This window comes from Palaemon carinicauda, chromosome 4 (genome assembly GCF_036898095.1).
Source record: "Palaemon carinicauda isolate YSFRI2023 chromosome 4, ASM3689809v2, whole genome shotgun sequence".
In the NCBI taxonomy this organism is placed as follows: Eukaryota; Metazoa; Arthropoda; class Malacostraca; order Decapoda; family Palaemonidae; genus Palaemon; species Palaemon carinicauda.
The window spans coordinates 58,343,152-58,362,032 of record NC_090728.1 but is presented as its reverse complement, the minus strand read 5'-3'; the positions used below and the strand labels follow the sequence as shown (position 1 = coordinate 58,362,032).

The 18,881-nt window shown below is 31.8% G+C and overlaps 1 protein-coding gene across 1 annotated transcript in view; it reads left to right on the top strand.

Moving 5' to 3' along the window:
* Window positions 1–2,880: 2,880 nt before the first annotated feature.
* Window positions 2,881–18,881, top strand: part of LOC137639096 (orcokinin peptides type B-like) — an 81,966-nt gene continuing 65,965 nt past the window's right edge. Inside the window, exon 1 of the mRNA XM_068371419.1 lies at window positions 2,881–3,062. Within this exon, the coding sequence (XP_068227520.1) occupies window positions 2,988–3,062 (75 nt within the window). The 5' untranslated portion in view covers window positions 2,881–2,987. The remainder of the gene's footprint in view (window positions 3,063–18,881) is intronic.

Genomic DNA, 18,881 nt, shown 5'->3' with positions numbered 1-18,881 from the left:
GCCCCGCTTACAAAACTCAGGCTAGATCTGACTTTCTTCGAACCGTATGACGAACGTGTTTCGACAACCAAATACCCCATTCACACACTCGAACATCACTATAAACACTTGTCTGTCGAACTGCGTTCGACAAACCGTTCGACCGTGTAAATCCCGCTTTAGAGTTTATCAATAGCGGGTTAGAGGATGATTAAATTATGTCCCCTATGAATCTTGGATTACTCTTCAAGTAAACACTGTATTCTGTAAACTTTTACTTCAATTGATGTAATCTTTTGAAATTAACTCCTATTGTTACACTTACGACTTATATTTTGTAAGTAACTTCTATTGATACTCTTATGATTTTTTTACAGTTTGTAGGTTGGCCAGGGCACCAGCCACCCGTTGAGATACTACCATTAGAGTTATTGTCCTTTGGTCAGACGGTACTACATTGGATCCCACTCTGGTTACGGCTCATTTTACTGTTGCCTACAAATACGCCGAATAGTCTCGTCTAATCTTTACATATTCTCCTCTGTCATACTCCTGACAACACTGAGATTACAAAACTATTCTTCTTCTCTCAAGGGGTTAACACTGTGAATGTTCAGTGTCTATTTTCCTCATGTTAAGGGTAGAAGAGACCCTTTAGCTCTTAAGCAGCTCTTCTTGAAGAAGTTCTTTAGTCTTGGGTAGTGCCATAGCCTCTGTACCACAGTATTCCACTGTCTTGGGGTATTGTTCTCTTGCTTGAGGGTACACTCGGCCGCACTATTCTATCTGATTTCTCTTCCTTTTGTTTTATTTTCAAGTTTTTTATAGTTTATATATGAAAGATATATTTCAAAGTTGTTACTATTTTTAAAATATTTTGATCGTTCATTACTTCTCCTGTAGTTTACCTATTTCCTTATTTCCTTTCCCCACTGTGCTATTTTTCCCTTTTGGAGCCCTAGGGCTTTTAGCTTCCTGCTTTTCCAACTAGGATTGTAGCTTAGCTAGTAATAATAGTAATAATAACAACAACAACAACAACAATAATAATAATAATAATAAGGCTATTTTTCCCTTTTGGAGCCTTTGGGCTTATAGATTCCTGCTTTTCCAACTAGGTTTGTAGCTTAGCTAATAATAATAATAATAATAATAATAACAACAACAACAACAACAACAACAACAACAACAACAACAACAACAACAATAATAATAATAATAATAATGACACATAATTATCAATTCACATTTGACCAAACTTAGAAACACTGACTGCATCAAATCAAGAACTTATGTCTATTCTAATATACAAATGTTCAAACTTGCAGCAAATTTTTCTATGTTGAACAGACTGACATAAGTCTTTTTATTGTTTATATATGAAAGATCAGGTTCTTAAAATATTTTATTTTCATTGTTCATTACTTCTCTTATAGTTTTATTTGTTTCCTTATATCTTTCCTCACTGGGATATTTTTCTATGTTGAAGCCCTTTGGCCTATAGCATCCTCCTTTTCCAACTAGGGTTGTAGCTTAGCTAGTAATAAAAATAATAATAAAATAGGTAAGATTATATCTCTTTTAATTATATAGAAGTGAAATCAAAGAGACTCCTTTCATCAACTCTTATCTGATAAGGGCAGTCTTCCAACTTTTCTCCTTTTACATTTATTTCCTTTCCATAGCAATATTTGCATCGCCCATTCAGTTCGTCCACTATGACACGAATAGCTTTTCATTTCTTTAGATCTAGAATACTAGATAATTCTAGATGGGATACTAATCTATATTCCATTTCCTTCGAGAAGCTCCATCAGAAATCATAGTTCATTGTTATACCTAGCAATATATCTATTAAAATTGTGGCAGGTCATATCCCAGGCAGTTTTATTTCCAAGAATCGCTGTCAGAAGCTGATCGTCCATTATCCTTATTACAGAAATTAGGAATTTTCAACAAGATGCCAAAAAAAACTCCAATCAATCAATCAATCAATAAGGAATTTTCAAAACCATTGTTGTTGTTGTTATTGTTGTTATTTTCTTCGAGAGGCTCCATCAGACATCACAGTTCACTGTTATATCTAGTAATATATCTATTAAAATTGTGGCAGGTCATATTCCAAGTAGCTTTATTTCCAAGAATCGCTGTCAGAAGCTGATTGTCCATTATCCTTATTACAGAAATTAGGAATTTTCAACAAGATGCCAAAAAAACTTCAATCAATCAATCAACGAGGAATTTCCAAAACCATTGTTGTTGTTGTTGTTATTGTTATTTTCTTGGGGAGGCTCCATCATACATCATAGTTCATTGTTATATCTAGCAATATATCTAGTAATATTTTGGCAGGTCATATCCCAGGCAGTTTTATTTCCAAGAATCGCTGTCAGAAGCTGATTGTCCATTATCCTTATTACAGAAATTAGGAATTTTCAACAAGAAGCCAGAAAACTAGAAATCAATCAATCAATCAATAGGGAATTTTCAAAACCATTGTTGTTGTTGTTGTTATTATTTTCTTCGAGAGGCTCCATCAGACATTATAGTTCATTGTTATATCTAGTAATATATCTATTAAAATTGTGGCAGGTCATATTCCAAGTAGCTTTATTTCCAAGAATCGCTGTCAGAAGCTGATTGTCCATTATCCTTATTACAGAAATTAGGAATTTTCAAGAAGATGCCAAAAAAACTCCAATCAATCAATCAATGAGAAATTTCCAAAACCATAGTTGTTATTGTTGTTGTTGTTACAAATTCCAATGCCTTTTTTCTCTCTCTCCGTTCTGAAATGACCCTAAAATTAATTGGGTGTCTTGGAGGCACCTGTTGCCTGAGGAACGAGTGGGCGGGTCCGGTGGGTGGAGGGAAGAGCAGCTGCTATATAATGGAGCCGCGTGAAAGAGAAGGCCGTACTGTCGACGGAGACACCACACTAGTAGGTTCACTCCGCGCCGCTGAATTCTTCTCCTCCTCTCTCGTTGCATCTCGGCAAAGCCAACGTCATGACACCCCAAGCTTTGACAGTTCTTCTCCTGACGTGTTCCATTTTCGCCCTCGCTTATGCTGGGCCGGTCAAGGTCAGTACAGAACTCAAATACTCACTCTCTCTCTCTCTCTCTCTCTCTCTCTCTCTCTCTCTCTCTCTCTCTCTCTCTCTCTCTCTCTCTCTCACTCTGTAATCAGATGCATGCGAAATTACATCAACTATTTTAACTATCCCTATTCTTTTCTAAAAGTTTTATAATGGATATCTAGTGTCTTACTATACAAACAAAAAATTCTCCAAGCTTACAAATTATAAAGGTCACAGTAAAAAGTGTTCTTTTTTCTTTATTTGATACGTGACACGTGCTTGCCTTCAGCAAAGTGATCCTGTTACCTTGAAAATAAGAAAACTATAAATGTTCGTTTTTACTTTCAAAACGAAAGATCAAATTCAGCCTCGGCTGTCGTAAAGAAAAAAAAAATCTTCCCTTGCTGAAACATTATCTAGTTTAACAATTTATGATTTTGTAGCTTTCAATACATTAGAAACATGATCCCTTTTTTTTCTTTGACGAATATAAGAAATTGCGTCACTATATTTTTTTTTCTTTAAGATTGAAGAATATATTCTGAATCACATTTTTTAATATTCTATCTACCTTGGACGAAGGATAATTTAAAAAATAGAATAGACTACAAGAAAGTTGGTGATATGAACGGTACATCGCGAAGCCAATACGGACATTCAAGATATGCAGTAATAATCTTGTGAACGACGCACTAAGGGATGCCCCAAGTTAAGAACATACTGCATATTACCTGAAATTGTTATTTCGAAAATCCCGTTTTCATTTCACGGATATTCTTCAAGCAAGCGTATACATAATGTACATCTTCAGGCACATATTGAGGTAGATGGTGTACACATGGTAAGACTTAATATCCAGAAACATTATTTAAACATTAGAATAAATTCACTTTTACCTCTGAAATTCCTAAACTTTTAATTTCATTGTACTTTTTCATTCAAATTTAACTTTAACTCGAATTTTTGTAAGTTACAGTTCGTCATCTTTAATCGAGATAACTCAATAATTTTCATCTTTCAAATGCAATCTAATGTTGCTAGATTCTACCGTAATTCACTATAAATTTTATCTAAAAAGTAAACACAGTGTATCTATATAAATGCATATACTTCAAGACCACATAGTTACCTTCTCATAAGACTACCTAATTGCACATTTCAAACCTTAACCATGACACCATTTTGAAAAGAAAAGTTACAAAGCTACACATTATAAAACGTACATAATTTCATCACTTAACCAACAATTATATTATTTATCTTTATTATATATTTTATTAAATGCTATAAGTGGCGTTAAAACTTGAAGGACCTTCCAATTACACTACTTAATTGCACGTTGCAAACCTTAACCAAGAAACCATTTTGAAATGAGAAGTAATAAAAGTATGAACAGCCTCAAACATAAAACGTACATAATTTCATCACTTGACCAACAATTATATTATTTATCTTTATTATATATTTCTTAAAATTTTATGAGTCGATACTTGAAGGAATTTAACAACGCAGATTGCATCACAAGCCTGAATGTGAGAATACAGGGGAGCGTGTGTGTGTGTGTTTGTGTGTGTGTGTATAGACTACTACTACTACTACAGTACAGACACTTCTGTATTAATTCATAAGTTAACGGTGAATGGGATCAGTGGCCGGAATGTGTATAGAAAGTTGTGCTTGACGCGAATGCCAACGTGTGATTTTACGGTGCTGAGTTTAGTATTAGTTACCAATTAATATTATCATTTAATGCCTTTTCGTTTCCATTTCTTTTTGGACTATTTACAAGAAGCCATGAATACTTTTTCATGTTAACAGTTTTTGAATTTACAAAATAAAATCGCCGGATTTGTATATATTTTGAGTGGAGTACTTGAAATTGCCAAAAGAACACCAAACAAAAATTTCAACTCAAACAAATTACAATAGATACGGATAAATAGTAAATGTATGTAACAATCTAATAATAATAATGAATCTACTTGAATATTTTTTCGTAGTGTTATAGTTTTTGTAAAAATGCCTATGGTGAATGAATATAATATGAAGAATCTATAATCAAAAGTTAAAAACGTCTCTGAGATTCTGACCAGTAGACAAAAATGGATAAAGTTAAAAGAAATATCTGAAAATGATAAAGTGGTTTGATCAAGTAGGGAGAATGGGAGAGTAGATTATCTAAAAGAAAATCTAAAGTGGTTTGATCGTGTAGGGAGAATGGAAGAGTAGATTATCTAAAAGAGAGTCTTTATAAGATTGCGTTGTCGGAAATAGTAAGAGAAGGACCAAGAGAAAGAAGACAAGGCCAAAGTATACGAATGTATGGCCTTAATATTCGGAGAACAAAATTGGCCTACAATGCAAAGGAGAACAAGACTTCCCTAAAATGCAGAGACGAACAACGCAAGTATTTGCGAGGTTATCGTGCAAACTGTGAAGGCCTTTGTGCAAGTGTAGTTTTAACTTTTAAAAAGTATTTACTGTTCTCTTTTAAACATTATTGGAATGATGTAGTGGTTATTATTGTCCTGTTATTTATGAATCAGTCGTTGTGGCTTTTCTTATGTATACATACTGTATATTAGCTTTTCTTATATATATATATATATATATATATATATATATATATATATATGTATATATAGATACATTTATATATATATATATATATATATATATATATATATGTATATATATATAGAAAAGCTAGTATACAGTATGCATACATAAGAAAAGCTACAATGACTGATTTAATATGTATATCATATTGATATATATATCATATTTTACATATCTATAAATGTATGTGTTTGAACGTATGTAATCTGCTAGAAACCTAAGATTACAGACATAATTCTAATTACATCTATTTATTGTAAGAATGTAAGCATATATGAAACTTATACAAACAGTGCTATAGTAATAAATCCAGTTCAATTCTTCTCGCTCTTAGAGAGTACGATTAACTCACCCAACCCCGAAGAATCTAGACAAAAGAATTCTGAAATCCAGAGAACCTTGACATTTCATTATGACCCAGAGTTAGGTTTCTGCCTTTCGGATTGGATCAATACCGATCTGACCTAGTAAATAACAACGATATATACTCTGTGCTACCACTCTTCTATCGACCTATGTGTGTGTGTGGATTTGTTCTCTCTCTCTCTCTCTCTCTCTCTCTCTCTCTCTCTCTCTCTCTCTCATTCTTTGTCATGTCATGTCAAGAGAAAATAAGTTTATGAATAAAATCACAATATATTTTAAACGTTTTTTTTTTCAATTTCTTCATTATAATCTACACAAATTTAAAAAATCGCATATCTATAGTCTTCAGATATCTCCTAAATTAAGAAATAACAAATTAAGAAATAACAAAACTATAAATATCTGATTCTTTTATTTTATATACAAATTTTGATGATGAAATTGAAAAACGGTTGAAAATATATTTTACTTTTAAGCATAAACATTTTTCTTTGACCTGAAAGTTGCATAAAAGCATTTTTCGTTTAAAAACAGTCAAAGAATTTCCCGTTCTCAAGTCAATGACCTTAGATGTCAGGATGCCAGATAACTCATACTTAATCAATCAATCGATTTCCTGTATATCTGTTTCACGTACTAAATGGGTGTTGTTATAATTATTATTATTATCAATATTATTATTATTATTTTTATTATTACTACTAGTCAAGCTACAACCCTGATTGAAAAAGCAAGATACAATAAGAGCAAGGGCTCCAACAGGGAAAAATAGCCCAGTGAGGAAAGGAAACAAGGAAATAAACGATAAAGGAAGTAACGAAAAATTAAAATAAAATATTTCAAAAAACATCAACAACATTAAAACAGATAATTCATATATAACTATAAAAAGACTTACGTCAGCCTGTTGAACATAAAAACATTTGCACGTATTGCCCATACAACATCAAGTACTTGCACAAGTAAAGAAGAAAAAACACATGACATAGAAACTCCGAATTTACTACGCAACTTTTACAAAAATATTACCCAACACACAGACTGAATTTTTATATCTAGTTATTTAGAAAAAAAAAATAACATTATTACATTCTAAAAGTACATTTCTTTTCCAATAAAGAAAAAATATAACTTGAAAAGCTAAACGTTATTTGACCCTTGCGTCTACTTTTCTTTAAAACTTCAGCTTCCTTTATATTTTATTGTCAAACTTGTGAACTTTAACTTTATCGCCCAGTTAAACTTTCTCGCTAACTGGCCTCCCTGGACCTAGTGGTATAATATGAGGCTCAAACTCCACCAATCCACTATCCATAGAATAATTCAAATTACTGATTATTACTATTATTATCATTGCTATTATCATTACTAGCTAAGCTACAATTCCAGCTGGAAAAGCAGGATGCTATAAGCTCAAGGGCTCCAACAGGGAAAAAATAGCAGTGGGGAAATGGAATAAGGAAATATATAAACTGCAGTTGAACAGCTGGAAAGAAAATATTTAAAGAACAATAACAACATTAACAAAAATATTTTACAAATTTAAACTATAAAAAAACCAGACTTATGACAGCCTGTTCAACATAAGAACATTCGCTACAAGTTTGAACTTTTGAAGTTTCACCCCTTAAACTACCTGCTTAGGAAGATTATTCCACATATTGGTTACAGCTGGAGTAAAACTTGCCTTTCAACAGATTGTCATTTTAGCCACATATATCTCGTTTACGAACATTGGCAATTATGAATTTTCTCGATTTCCTAAAGTCGGAGACAACGCTGAGTGATTAAAAATTATAATTTTTCTTTTTTTATATAAATTCTAAATAAAATTTCGGTCTTTGCTAAACTGAACTATATGAAAATCTTTTAGTAAAATAACATAAATACCAATGACAAAGTAGGTCACCTATGGTTACTATTTACTTTGTATTAAACTACCATTTCTTAGACTTGCACTTCGCACATATTCAGTTATTATTAATATGATTATTAAATGCTAAGCCACAACCCTAGTTGGAAAAGCAGGATGCTATAAGCCCAGGGGCCGTAACAGGGAAAATAGCAGTGTGAGGAAAGGAAACAAGGAAAAATAGAATATTTTAAGAACAGTAATAACATTGAAATAAATATTTCCTATAAAAACTATAGTAATAAGAAAACTTTCCTTTTACTATATAAAATAATAAATTATAAAATACTACTAACCTCATCGACTACATTGTAAATCCACTCTTTACAACTTATCCACAACAAAAGCCTCAACAGAAACTAACAACAAATTATGAATGAATTGACAAATCCGTTTGAGCTAAATGAAAACCGACAGCAAAAAAGGCTGCGGATGAATGAAGATAAAATCGTACACATGTCCCGCTCAATGATTAATTACTCTCTCCCTACTATGCTGACACTAGATTACACATAAAGGATCCTTGATTGATGTTTTGGATGCTTCAATGGAAACTTTTGTTCGATGCTCGAGTTTCATGTTCTGTGTATTTATACAGTATGAAAAGATTTTGTATATCATGTATCTCTCTTTTTTCTCATAAATATATAAACACTATATATATATATATATATATATATATATATATATATATATATATATATATATATATATATATATGTATATACAGTATATATATATATATATATATATATATATATATATATATATATATATATATCTATATATATATATATATATATATATATATATATATATATATATAAATTCATCTCATCGTTTCTTTCCGTAGAACAAAGTTACTACAACAAACTTCCACATAATATTAGACAAGCTCCTTGGAACTAAGATAAGTACACTCTCACTGATACACGCACGTACTCCTCTGACTTTATATTCCCAGTCTAAAATACTCCCAAAAGAAAGTCTCTTTTTAAGGTAAAAAAAAAAATTATATATAGTCGCTATTAAGGAAGAACATCCTTCGACCAGGTTCCTATTAATAATTCAGATCATGGATATTTTTCCAGGATGCGTAAGTCATAAGTAGAACTGTGTTATAAATACGGAAGGATGTTTTGCTATAAAGAAACGTGTAAGACGGAAGAGTTTTAAGCTATATATCTATTGCTTATTTATTGTTGTTTATTTATTGTTGTATATAAAAAAATGTCTGACTTCAATGTCAAAATTTTGAAGTTTTTATAGTAAGTTTAATAACGTTTCTTCAAAGCCTTTGCGAAGCCATAGCATCATTAATTCTGAAATTAAAAAAATAGTTAAGATCTAATAATTAATACTAAAAAAGGATGAGACAAAAAAGATATGAAGAGGGACTGTATTTGGTGTTCCCACATAACAGTAAAATTTGAGTAAAAAAAAATTTTTTTTTTTTTTTTTTTTTTTTTTTTAGAGGCAAAGAATAATAATCTATTCGGATCTTATGAGTATTCCATAAAACATAGTTCTATGCAACGGAATCTCTGAAACTAGCCTAATTAGGATTTTATTTTTATTTTTTTTTTATTGTTATATTTTTTCTTGTCTCAAGTTCTATTAACATTTGAATTTATTTCTCGTTAAATACGGAGAGAATGTTTCTAGAGTTAAAAAAGAACAATGACATGCATAGTAAAACTATTTTAATTGTCCACATGAATATGAAAAGATTTTATTCAACGAAGTGGTCATTTAATACCGTAGCAGGAATTTCACTAAATACGGTGGCAAGAATTAGTTCCACGTATTTAGCATGTACAGAAAAAAAAAATTCAAGTATCGTGCAGTTAATGCATTCCAAAGTTAAATTGGTGTATTCATGGAACCGGCTGTGAAAACATTTTATGAGCTATAAAGATAAAGTCTTCTCGTATATACATATGCATTCAAGGGGTTTGCAAGATATCAAGGCCTTTAAAAAATATTTAAAAATTCTATGAAGATTGAAAGAACTTGTTCGATATGTACACCCTGCAAGGTATACCTCTATATAATTCCCTTAAACTCCGAGCATTGTTGGCAGGGAATCATTTCCACCCCTAAACTCCGAGCAATGTTGGCAGGGAATTATTTCCACCCTTTAAACTCCGAGCAATGTTGGCAGGGAATTATTTCCACCCCTAAACTCCGAGCAATGTTGTTAGGGAATTATTTCCACCCCTAAACTCCGAGCAATGTTGTTAGGGAATTATTTCCACCCCTAAACTCCGAGCAATGTTGGCAGGGAATTATTTCCACCCCTAAACTCCGAGCAATGTTGTTAGGGAATTATTTCCACCCCTAAACTCCGAGCAATGTTGTCAGGGAATTATTTCCACCCCTAAACTCCGAGCAATGTTGGCAGGGAATTATTTCCACCCCTAAACTCCGAGCAATGTTGGCAGGGAATTATTTCCACCCCCAAACTCCGAGCAATGTTGCCAGGGAATCATTTCCACCCCCTAAACTCCGAGCAATGTTATCAGGGAATTATTTCCATTTCCAAAACGGCCTCGTGTTCACGCATATCCCTAAAACATGTTCTCCAAAATCTTAAATAGCGCCTCACCATAACGAACGCTATGATAAACTCTACGGGACAGGTGTGCCCCATTCTAGTATCTAATAACGGACTCGCATGGAAATATATGAATTCAATTATAACTAGATATCATTGAATAACTTTTGAATTGCATATTACTAAAAGCAGGAGAAAATAAGATTTACAAAACAGCTCCTAGTTAAGAAATGATTAAATGTCACGAGTTGTAGATTTTCTAATTCTGAAAACAATAAAATGTCAAGAGCTATAGATTTTTTTAAAAGATACAAATAGCGACACAAACTGATCGATCTGATTTTTTTATTTGGGGGGAGGAGGGTTGTCTTATGATATAACCTCAAGGAAGGCTTAGTCATTTCTGTTTTTATACAAAGTTTTGGTTTTATATATAAATCAGAAATTAAAAAATATCTTTTACTTGCTCTATTAAAATATTAATTTCATAATTATTTGAAGTTTGATGAGAAAGACAGTATAATTTTCGAAATAAAACGATAAATATCTTTCTTTCAAAAAGAATATATGACTGAATATAAATTTGTGACAAAGCTCACAGAAGTCATCAGAGAGAGAGAGAGAGAGAGAGAGAGAGAGAGAGAGAGAGAGAGAGAGAGAGAGAGATTGTACAAGATGAAAGGCTTATTCTTCACAAACAAAACAAATATGCCTTGCAGAAAATTCATCCTTTTCTTACAGATAAAATTATACAGAGATAACCCTTAGTAAAAGCTCTCTAAAGATGTTATTGGTCTCTCAAAAGTTATTTCATCATATAAACCGAAATATTCTCTTCCAAACAAACAAAAAATAAAAGGCTGAAAATCCTTGATTCTTATGGCAATCAAGTCTCACCTTACATGTCTACTTGCAGACATTTGAATGATATAGCGTTAGCTACGCCTAACCGGGTCGGTTTTTTTATTAAACAGAAACAAGTCCCTTATGTACAATTCATATTCAATTTGACGGGACTTTTTTTTCTTATATATGTATTCTATGTAATTCTTGGATAACTCTGGACTCCTGTGGAACCACTCATGTCTTACCCATATTTCTATCTCTCTCTCTCTCTCTCTCTCTCTCTCTCTCTCTCTCTCTCTCTCTCTCTCTCTCTCTCTCTCTCTCTCTCAAACATGAATTTGCTGTGCTTTCACCATATGTCAAAAATACTTAGATTACACAAGAAACAGTTTCATGACATAATTTTCTGTGGTCCGTTTTATGTTCAAGAGAAGATGATATGAATATTTAATTAATTAGCATAAGACTCAGAAACCCAATTTCTATATATTACCATATATCACCTTATTTCTCTTCAGGGCTTAAATTTGTTTGCACCCATTTTCAAACTCTCCAATAATAAGATGAAAATATATATTAAAGTGGATGCAAATGCAGCGATTAAAACTGGGAAGATATAACTGTCAAATTTATTCATTTACTAAACTGGCAGTTAAACTGGTTAAAGGCACAAGTTTTATATATATATATATATATATATATATATATATATATATATATATATATATATATATATATATATATACACACACAGTATATACATATATATGATATATATGTATATATATATATGTATATATATATATATATATATATATATATATATATTTATGTGTATGATATATATGTGTGTATATATATATATATATATATATATATATATATATATATATATATATATATATATATATATATATATATATATAATAGTACATATAAACATACATTCTCTCTCTCTCACACACACGTGCAATTTTGAAGAGGTTCCTTTGACGATGACTTCTATTTCCCAAGACGGAGATGCGTCTGCAGAAGTGACGTGTCTAAATTAAGGTTGCAAAGGAGCCCAATAGTATGGGAAAAAAACTCTCAATCAAGTTTCAAGTTTCCGATGCCCATAACTACTCTATATTGAGTTGGAGCTGATTGCTCCGTACAATGAATGCTACGGTGTTTAATTGAACTGTTACTGAAAACAAGAAGGTCTAGAAATGAATGAACATAAAAAATCTGGAAATGAATGAACATACTTGTTCTAGAAATGAATGAAAATAAATTAATTAACATAGAAATTTTAGAAATGGATAAACATTAAAAAATCTAGAAATTAATCAACATAAAAAATCTGGAAATGAATGAATATAAAAAATCTAGAAATGAATGAACATACAAATTCTAGAAATGAATGAACATAGAAAATCTAGAAATGAATGAACATAAATGAATGAACATAGAAAATCTAGAAATGAATGAACATAAATGAATGAACATAAATGAATGAACATAGAAAATCTAGAAATCAATGAACATAAATAATCTGGAAATGAATGAACATAAAAAATAAATAAAATCATGAAAACATAAGCAATACAACTTTGAGAGGATAAATGTGGGAGCTAAATTAATACACGTTATACTAGCGTGTGGGTGTAGTTATGTAAAATATAATAGCTCATAAAAAGACTAATTATGTCTAGTAATACTAAGTATATAATTTTTTTCTTTGTGAAACTGGCACAGGACCAAAATACCACTTCTACCTAAACACGAAACTTGCACCTGAAAGAATTTATTTCTATATATTTTTTTTAACCTTTGTTCTCCCTTACATCAAAGACTGGCCAACATGTCATGACTTCCAGAAATATACGCAGGACAATATGATCATATGAATGATGGAAAAGGGTCGAACAAACAGCAATTTCTTGTATTGTTAAAAAAGCCGTAATTTCAATCGGAAATTCTCCTTAAAAATATACTTCCCTCAGCCATATTTCAGTAAAATATAGGCGACCGCAATTTTTACCCTACTTTGATATTATCTTTAACGGGTTAGTGACCGTAATATCACTCCTTAACGTCAATATATCCGTTTTCAAAACGGAAAATGCCTGTCAACATTCCAGCATTTTTAACGTTTTCTACGACAAATTTTTAAATGTAAAATGCAGAGGAACGTGGGCTGGAAAAAGATTTCTTTCACGCCGAAATGAAACCTGAATAAAGGCAGTGATCTGTGTTATGTTTCAAAAAAACTAAAAAAAAACCTTATGAAGATAAAGTAACTTTTAAAATAAAATGTAAAACATACACGATACCATTACGGCTATTTCGCCCACATATTTTGAACCTAACATTATAACCCACTCGATAGAGAACTCTTCTAACTGACATTCTAGTTATGATCTTTTGTTTTTATAGGTTACCCTGGCTCTTATACAAAGCAATGTAAAATTTAGTTAGAAAAGACTCTAAACAAGCTATTTTCTGAAGAGAGGGTATAATCGAACAGATGAATTATAAAACAAATCATACGAATCTGATGTCTAAACCTGGTTTTATTTCTTAGCCAACATAATGGATAATTAAAAAAATTAATTTCTGTCAACAAATTATACAAATCTAGAATCTAAACCTGGTTTTATTTCTTGCACACATAATGAATAAATAGATAAAAAGATAAAAAGACTAATTGATAAACATAAAAATTTGATAAAACATTGAAACTCCAATGAAAAAGATTAGATAGATTTATATAATAACGAATATAACAGGGAGCACAAGAAACTAAATAAATATCATGTAATTGAAGCATGAATTAGTGAAGGATAACTGTAGCCTTAATGAAAGAATAGATAAAAACGCCTGGCCCTCCTTGGTCCTAGCTTGGATGGAGAGGGGGCTTGGGGGATAATCATATATACATATAATCAGTCTCTAGGGCATTGTCCTGCTTGATAGGGTAATGCCACTGTCCCTTGCCTCTGCCATTCATGAGCGGCCTTTAAATCACCCAACAGAATCCCGCCACGTCAGCAAAGTGAAACCTCGAGAGGTAAATGGCGAAGGCTGGGATGAATGAGTGAATGAAACGCGCTAATCGATGAGTCTTGCAATGGCACGTGTGCTACTTTTTCATTATTCATGGATGGTATTCTGAGTAACCTTTTTAAAACCAGTGGCCGAATTAAACGAAGGATTCTGCTTCGGCGCTGGTAAGTAATTGACCTGGAGATAAAGCTACATCATATGGGGGATAGGATAGGTGGGGGGAGGGGAGGGGAGGGGGGAGTTAGGATTGGAAGGCTTTCAGGGAAAAGTGTTAAAATGAAGTACAGTGGGAGGTGAAAAGATTGAGACAGACTCAACAGTTCTTCTTTTTTTTTTTTCCTCTCCCAACATCGTGCCTTGTGGACTTCCAGGAGGTGAATTCTCTTTCCAGCCTCCGAGGAACTTGTGTCTTCATGATTATTCCTTTTCTTTGGCTTGTTTATTTACATGTTTATTTACTTTTCATTTTATTGTATTCTAATTGGTCTAAATACAAGCATATGAAACAATATCCCAGGGAGCAATTAAGTACAAAAACGCTTCAATTCGTTGACGATATAGTTTGCATATTTCAGCCTAAAGCCCTTTTTAACAACAGCATGGATTTGCCTTGTTAGTTTTACCTTTTTTAACAACTCTTTTTGATAGAGTTTGCGCCGGCGTAAGTAATCCATTGCGTAGGATAATAACTGGTGAAACAATTTGATATTTTTGGTCCTTTTAAATGGGTAGGATCACTTGAGATAATCCTAGCTGCAAGGTAAATTTTGTTTTAAAAGAGAGAGAAACCATTTCCGAGTCCTTTCCTCACTGGGCTATCTTCCCTGTTGGAGCCCTTGTGTGTATAGCATCCTGCTTTTCCAACTAGGGTGCTAGCTTAGCAAGTAATAATAATAATAATAATAATAATAATAATAATGATAATAATAATAATAATAACAACTCTTAAGTCTTTGGTCCTCTTGAAAGCTTTGAATCACAGCCTCTTAAATGTGTTTACTTTTCACATCTCATGCGAGTGTTTTAAGGCACCGACTAAGACTTTATACGGAATACTCAAACAAGAGGGATTAAAGCCTCTACTTTTTGAATTTTATGTCCCTCACAAAACTTTCCCTTTAGCGAAAGTTACATAAAAAGTTTCTGAGATATAAAGTTATATAAAAAGTTTCTAAGGCATAAAGATGCGAGAGTACAGTACTTTCACCTCTGTAAACTTTCATCATGTAATGATTCATTTTCCGTGGAAACTGCAAAATCATATTGAGAGGTTATAATCTACGGGGCAAAGTGACCCCCAAACTTCCAGTAATAGCTTTTGTTTGACCTCCTCAGCAGACAAAGTCAGGAGACATAACTTCGTTTCTCCTTCATGTTCCATCTTTGCTGTTTCTTCACTGCTCTGGTAAAATATAGTTTAAAAACCGTAATTTAAATCGAAAGTTCTCTATAAAGATATATTGTTCTAAGCAGCATTTCAGTAAAATAAAGGGACTGTGTTTTACCCTACTTTTTTATTATCTTTTACGGGTTGGTGACCGTAATATCATTCCTTTACGTTAATAGATCCCTTTTTAAAACGGTAAATACTGGCAACATATACTCCAAGATTTTTACCGTTTTCACGGCACATTTTTAAGTGTATGAGAAACAAATTCTAGTTATACAATCGTATTCTCTTACATCAAAGGGGGTATGTCAATGCAACCCAATATACGTAGAAATATAGTTCGCTTTTAAAATATGTTCTTCCTTCATTTTACAGTTACGTAACTATTTTTACTATATTTTAAATACCGTATACATTTTCATACCTTTCTAATGGTTAAAGTCTGTGAGTTTGCATCTGAAATATAATATCGGTGAGACATTGGAAACTTATCATTATCCCAATCACAATCATACTTTTTTTTTTTTTCTTGACTACACCAAGGCTTGACACCCTCCATGTAGCTTCCTCCGAATTAATTTGCCAATAAACCAGACACTCCGATGATATTTAATAAATAAATAGCTTATGATTTTCTCTACAAAAAAATTTCAGAGAGTTTAAAAGATTACCAAAGTTCTGTAGATAGTGTGTTCGATGTTTTAAACCTAAAATAACGAACAAAAATGTTTTCACTCTTTCCTGGCAAAAAGATGTTACCACTCTTTGCTGACGCAGAGAGACAACAAATAAGGGTTATGGACGAACCTCTAGAGATTGTTAATGAGTTTACGTACTTAGGACAGACAGTAAATGTTTCCCCAAGACACGAGACCGAAAAGAAAAGGTTAAGTATGGGAAGGAGATCTTTAGGTAAACAAAATGAGATTAAGAAAAGTAAAATACCACTTTTTCTAAGAAGAAAAGTATTTAATCACTTGGAGCCTTACTAAAACCTTAGTACATAAGCTACTTACAACTCAAAGGGCTATATAGAAAGAATAATGATGGGATTAACACTAGGAGACAGAAAAAGAGCAACATGAATACAAGAGCAAACTGAAGTAGAAGATATTCTAAACAACTTAGAAAGAAAAATGGAATATGGACAAGACATGTTAAGGGAATGACAGAAAATAGATGGACATATTCATCCTTTTTATATTTCTTTAGTGCAAATTAATTCTACCTTATTGAAGCGACAAGACACAAACCGTGAAATTATTCCCTTCGATGCTTCCAAAATGTGTGAATTAACAACTTATTTCGTAACACTACATAACACCTACATACAAAGTTGATCATGCTGAGTATATATATACATACATATATATATATATATATATATATATATATATATATATATATATATATATACATATATATATATATATATATATATATATATATATATATATTCAAATAAGCCATATATATTTTTGATACATTAATGTCTGGATTCTCTTAACGACCTCGGGATCAGAGCCCCAGGCGAAATCACACAAAGACAAGAGCTTGGCTCCGGCCGGGAATCGAACCCTGGTCGGCAAGCCTGTATAGACAGTGTGTGTGTGTGTGTGTGTGTGTGTACAGTATGTGTATATACTGTTCACTGCACCTATATTCCTTTTTAAATTCTTAAGAAGCTTATTTAGAGAAACTTGCTTTTCTGCCCTAGTTTTTTTTCCCCTTGTCGAAGCCTACCCCTTATGGAAATATTATTTTCCGTTCACTAAATTTCGTTATTTTTACGGCCCACTCTACTCATCGTATTCCACTTCATTACCTTAGAGAACAACGTTTCGTCAAGTAAAGTGCAAAAGTGAACGATGCTTTTTACTCATTTGCTGGGTAGTGGTGAGCTCGACCCTTTATAACATACTCCAAAGTCTTTCCTCTTTGTTTCAAAACCAAATAGGCTTGCATATATAAATACGCACGTAATCCCTCTTTGGTGAATATATATATATATATATATATATATATATATATATATATATAGATAGATAGATAGATAGATAGATAGATAGATAGATAGATATATATATATATATATATTTATATATATATATATATATATATATATACATATATATAATCTATATATATATATTCATCACTATTATTATTATTATCATTATTATTACTAGCTAACCTACAACCCTATTTGGAAAAGCAGGATGCTGTAAGCCCAAGGGCTCCAACGGGAAGAAAACAGCCCAGTAAGGAAAGGCAATAGGGAAATAAGCTATATGAGAAGTAATGAACAATGAAAATATTTCAAGAACAGTAACACCATTATTATTATATATATATATATATATATATATATATATATATATATATATATATAGTGTGTGCATGCGTGCGCGCGCGCGCAGTGAAAGACAGGCCAGGGAGCCAAATACCGTGGGCCTGAAAAAAGAGAAAAGTAAATAGCGTATAACAAAAGACTCTGGGGGAGTTTAAGTCCTTCAAAGCAGAACGCGATACACCACCATGCCGGAGACGTCGAGGTTATTGGAGTCCAAGGAGGGTGGATCAAGTAATATAGAGAGGATTCCTACGGATACTCGTAGGATGGGAAGGAAAAAATGGTTTTAAACAGACTAATAGAGAAGGGCTAAGCGCGTATGCTACAAATGACTGCTTCTCTAACCATTTTTTTTCCCTTTTTCTTGAATTTTTTTTTTCGTGATATAATACAAGCTTTTTTTTATTTAGTTTATATATATATATATATATATATATATATATATATATATATATATATATACTACCGGTATTAAAATATTAAAATATAATTGTAAAATAACGTTTAAAAGCAACCCTTCGACCTATATAAAAGGTATATAAAAATATTTTTTAATTTTTAATGCTTCTCTAGGCATTTATTTTTTTTATTTTTGTGGAATTCTATTGGCAACTAAATATTGAAACGATATAACTGAAAATTAGTTTAAAAACAACCCTATAATCTGTATAATAGATATATATTACAGTTATTGCATAAAAAAATATCCCAGCTATATTTTATAAAATT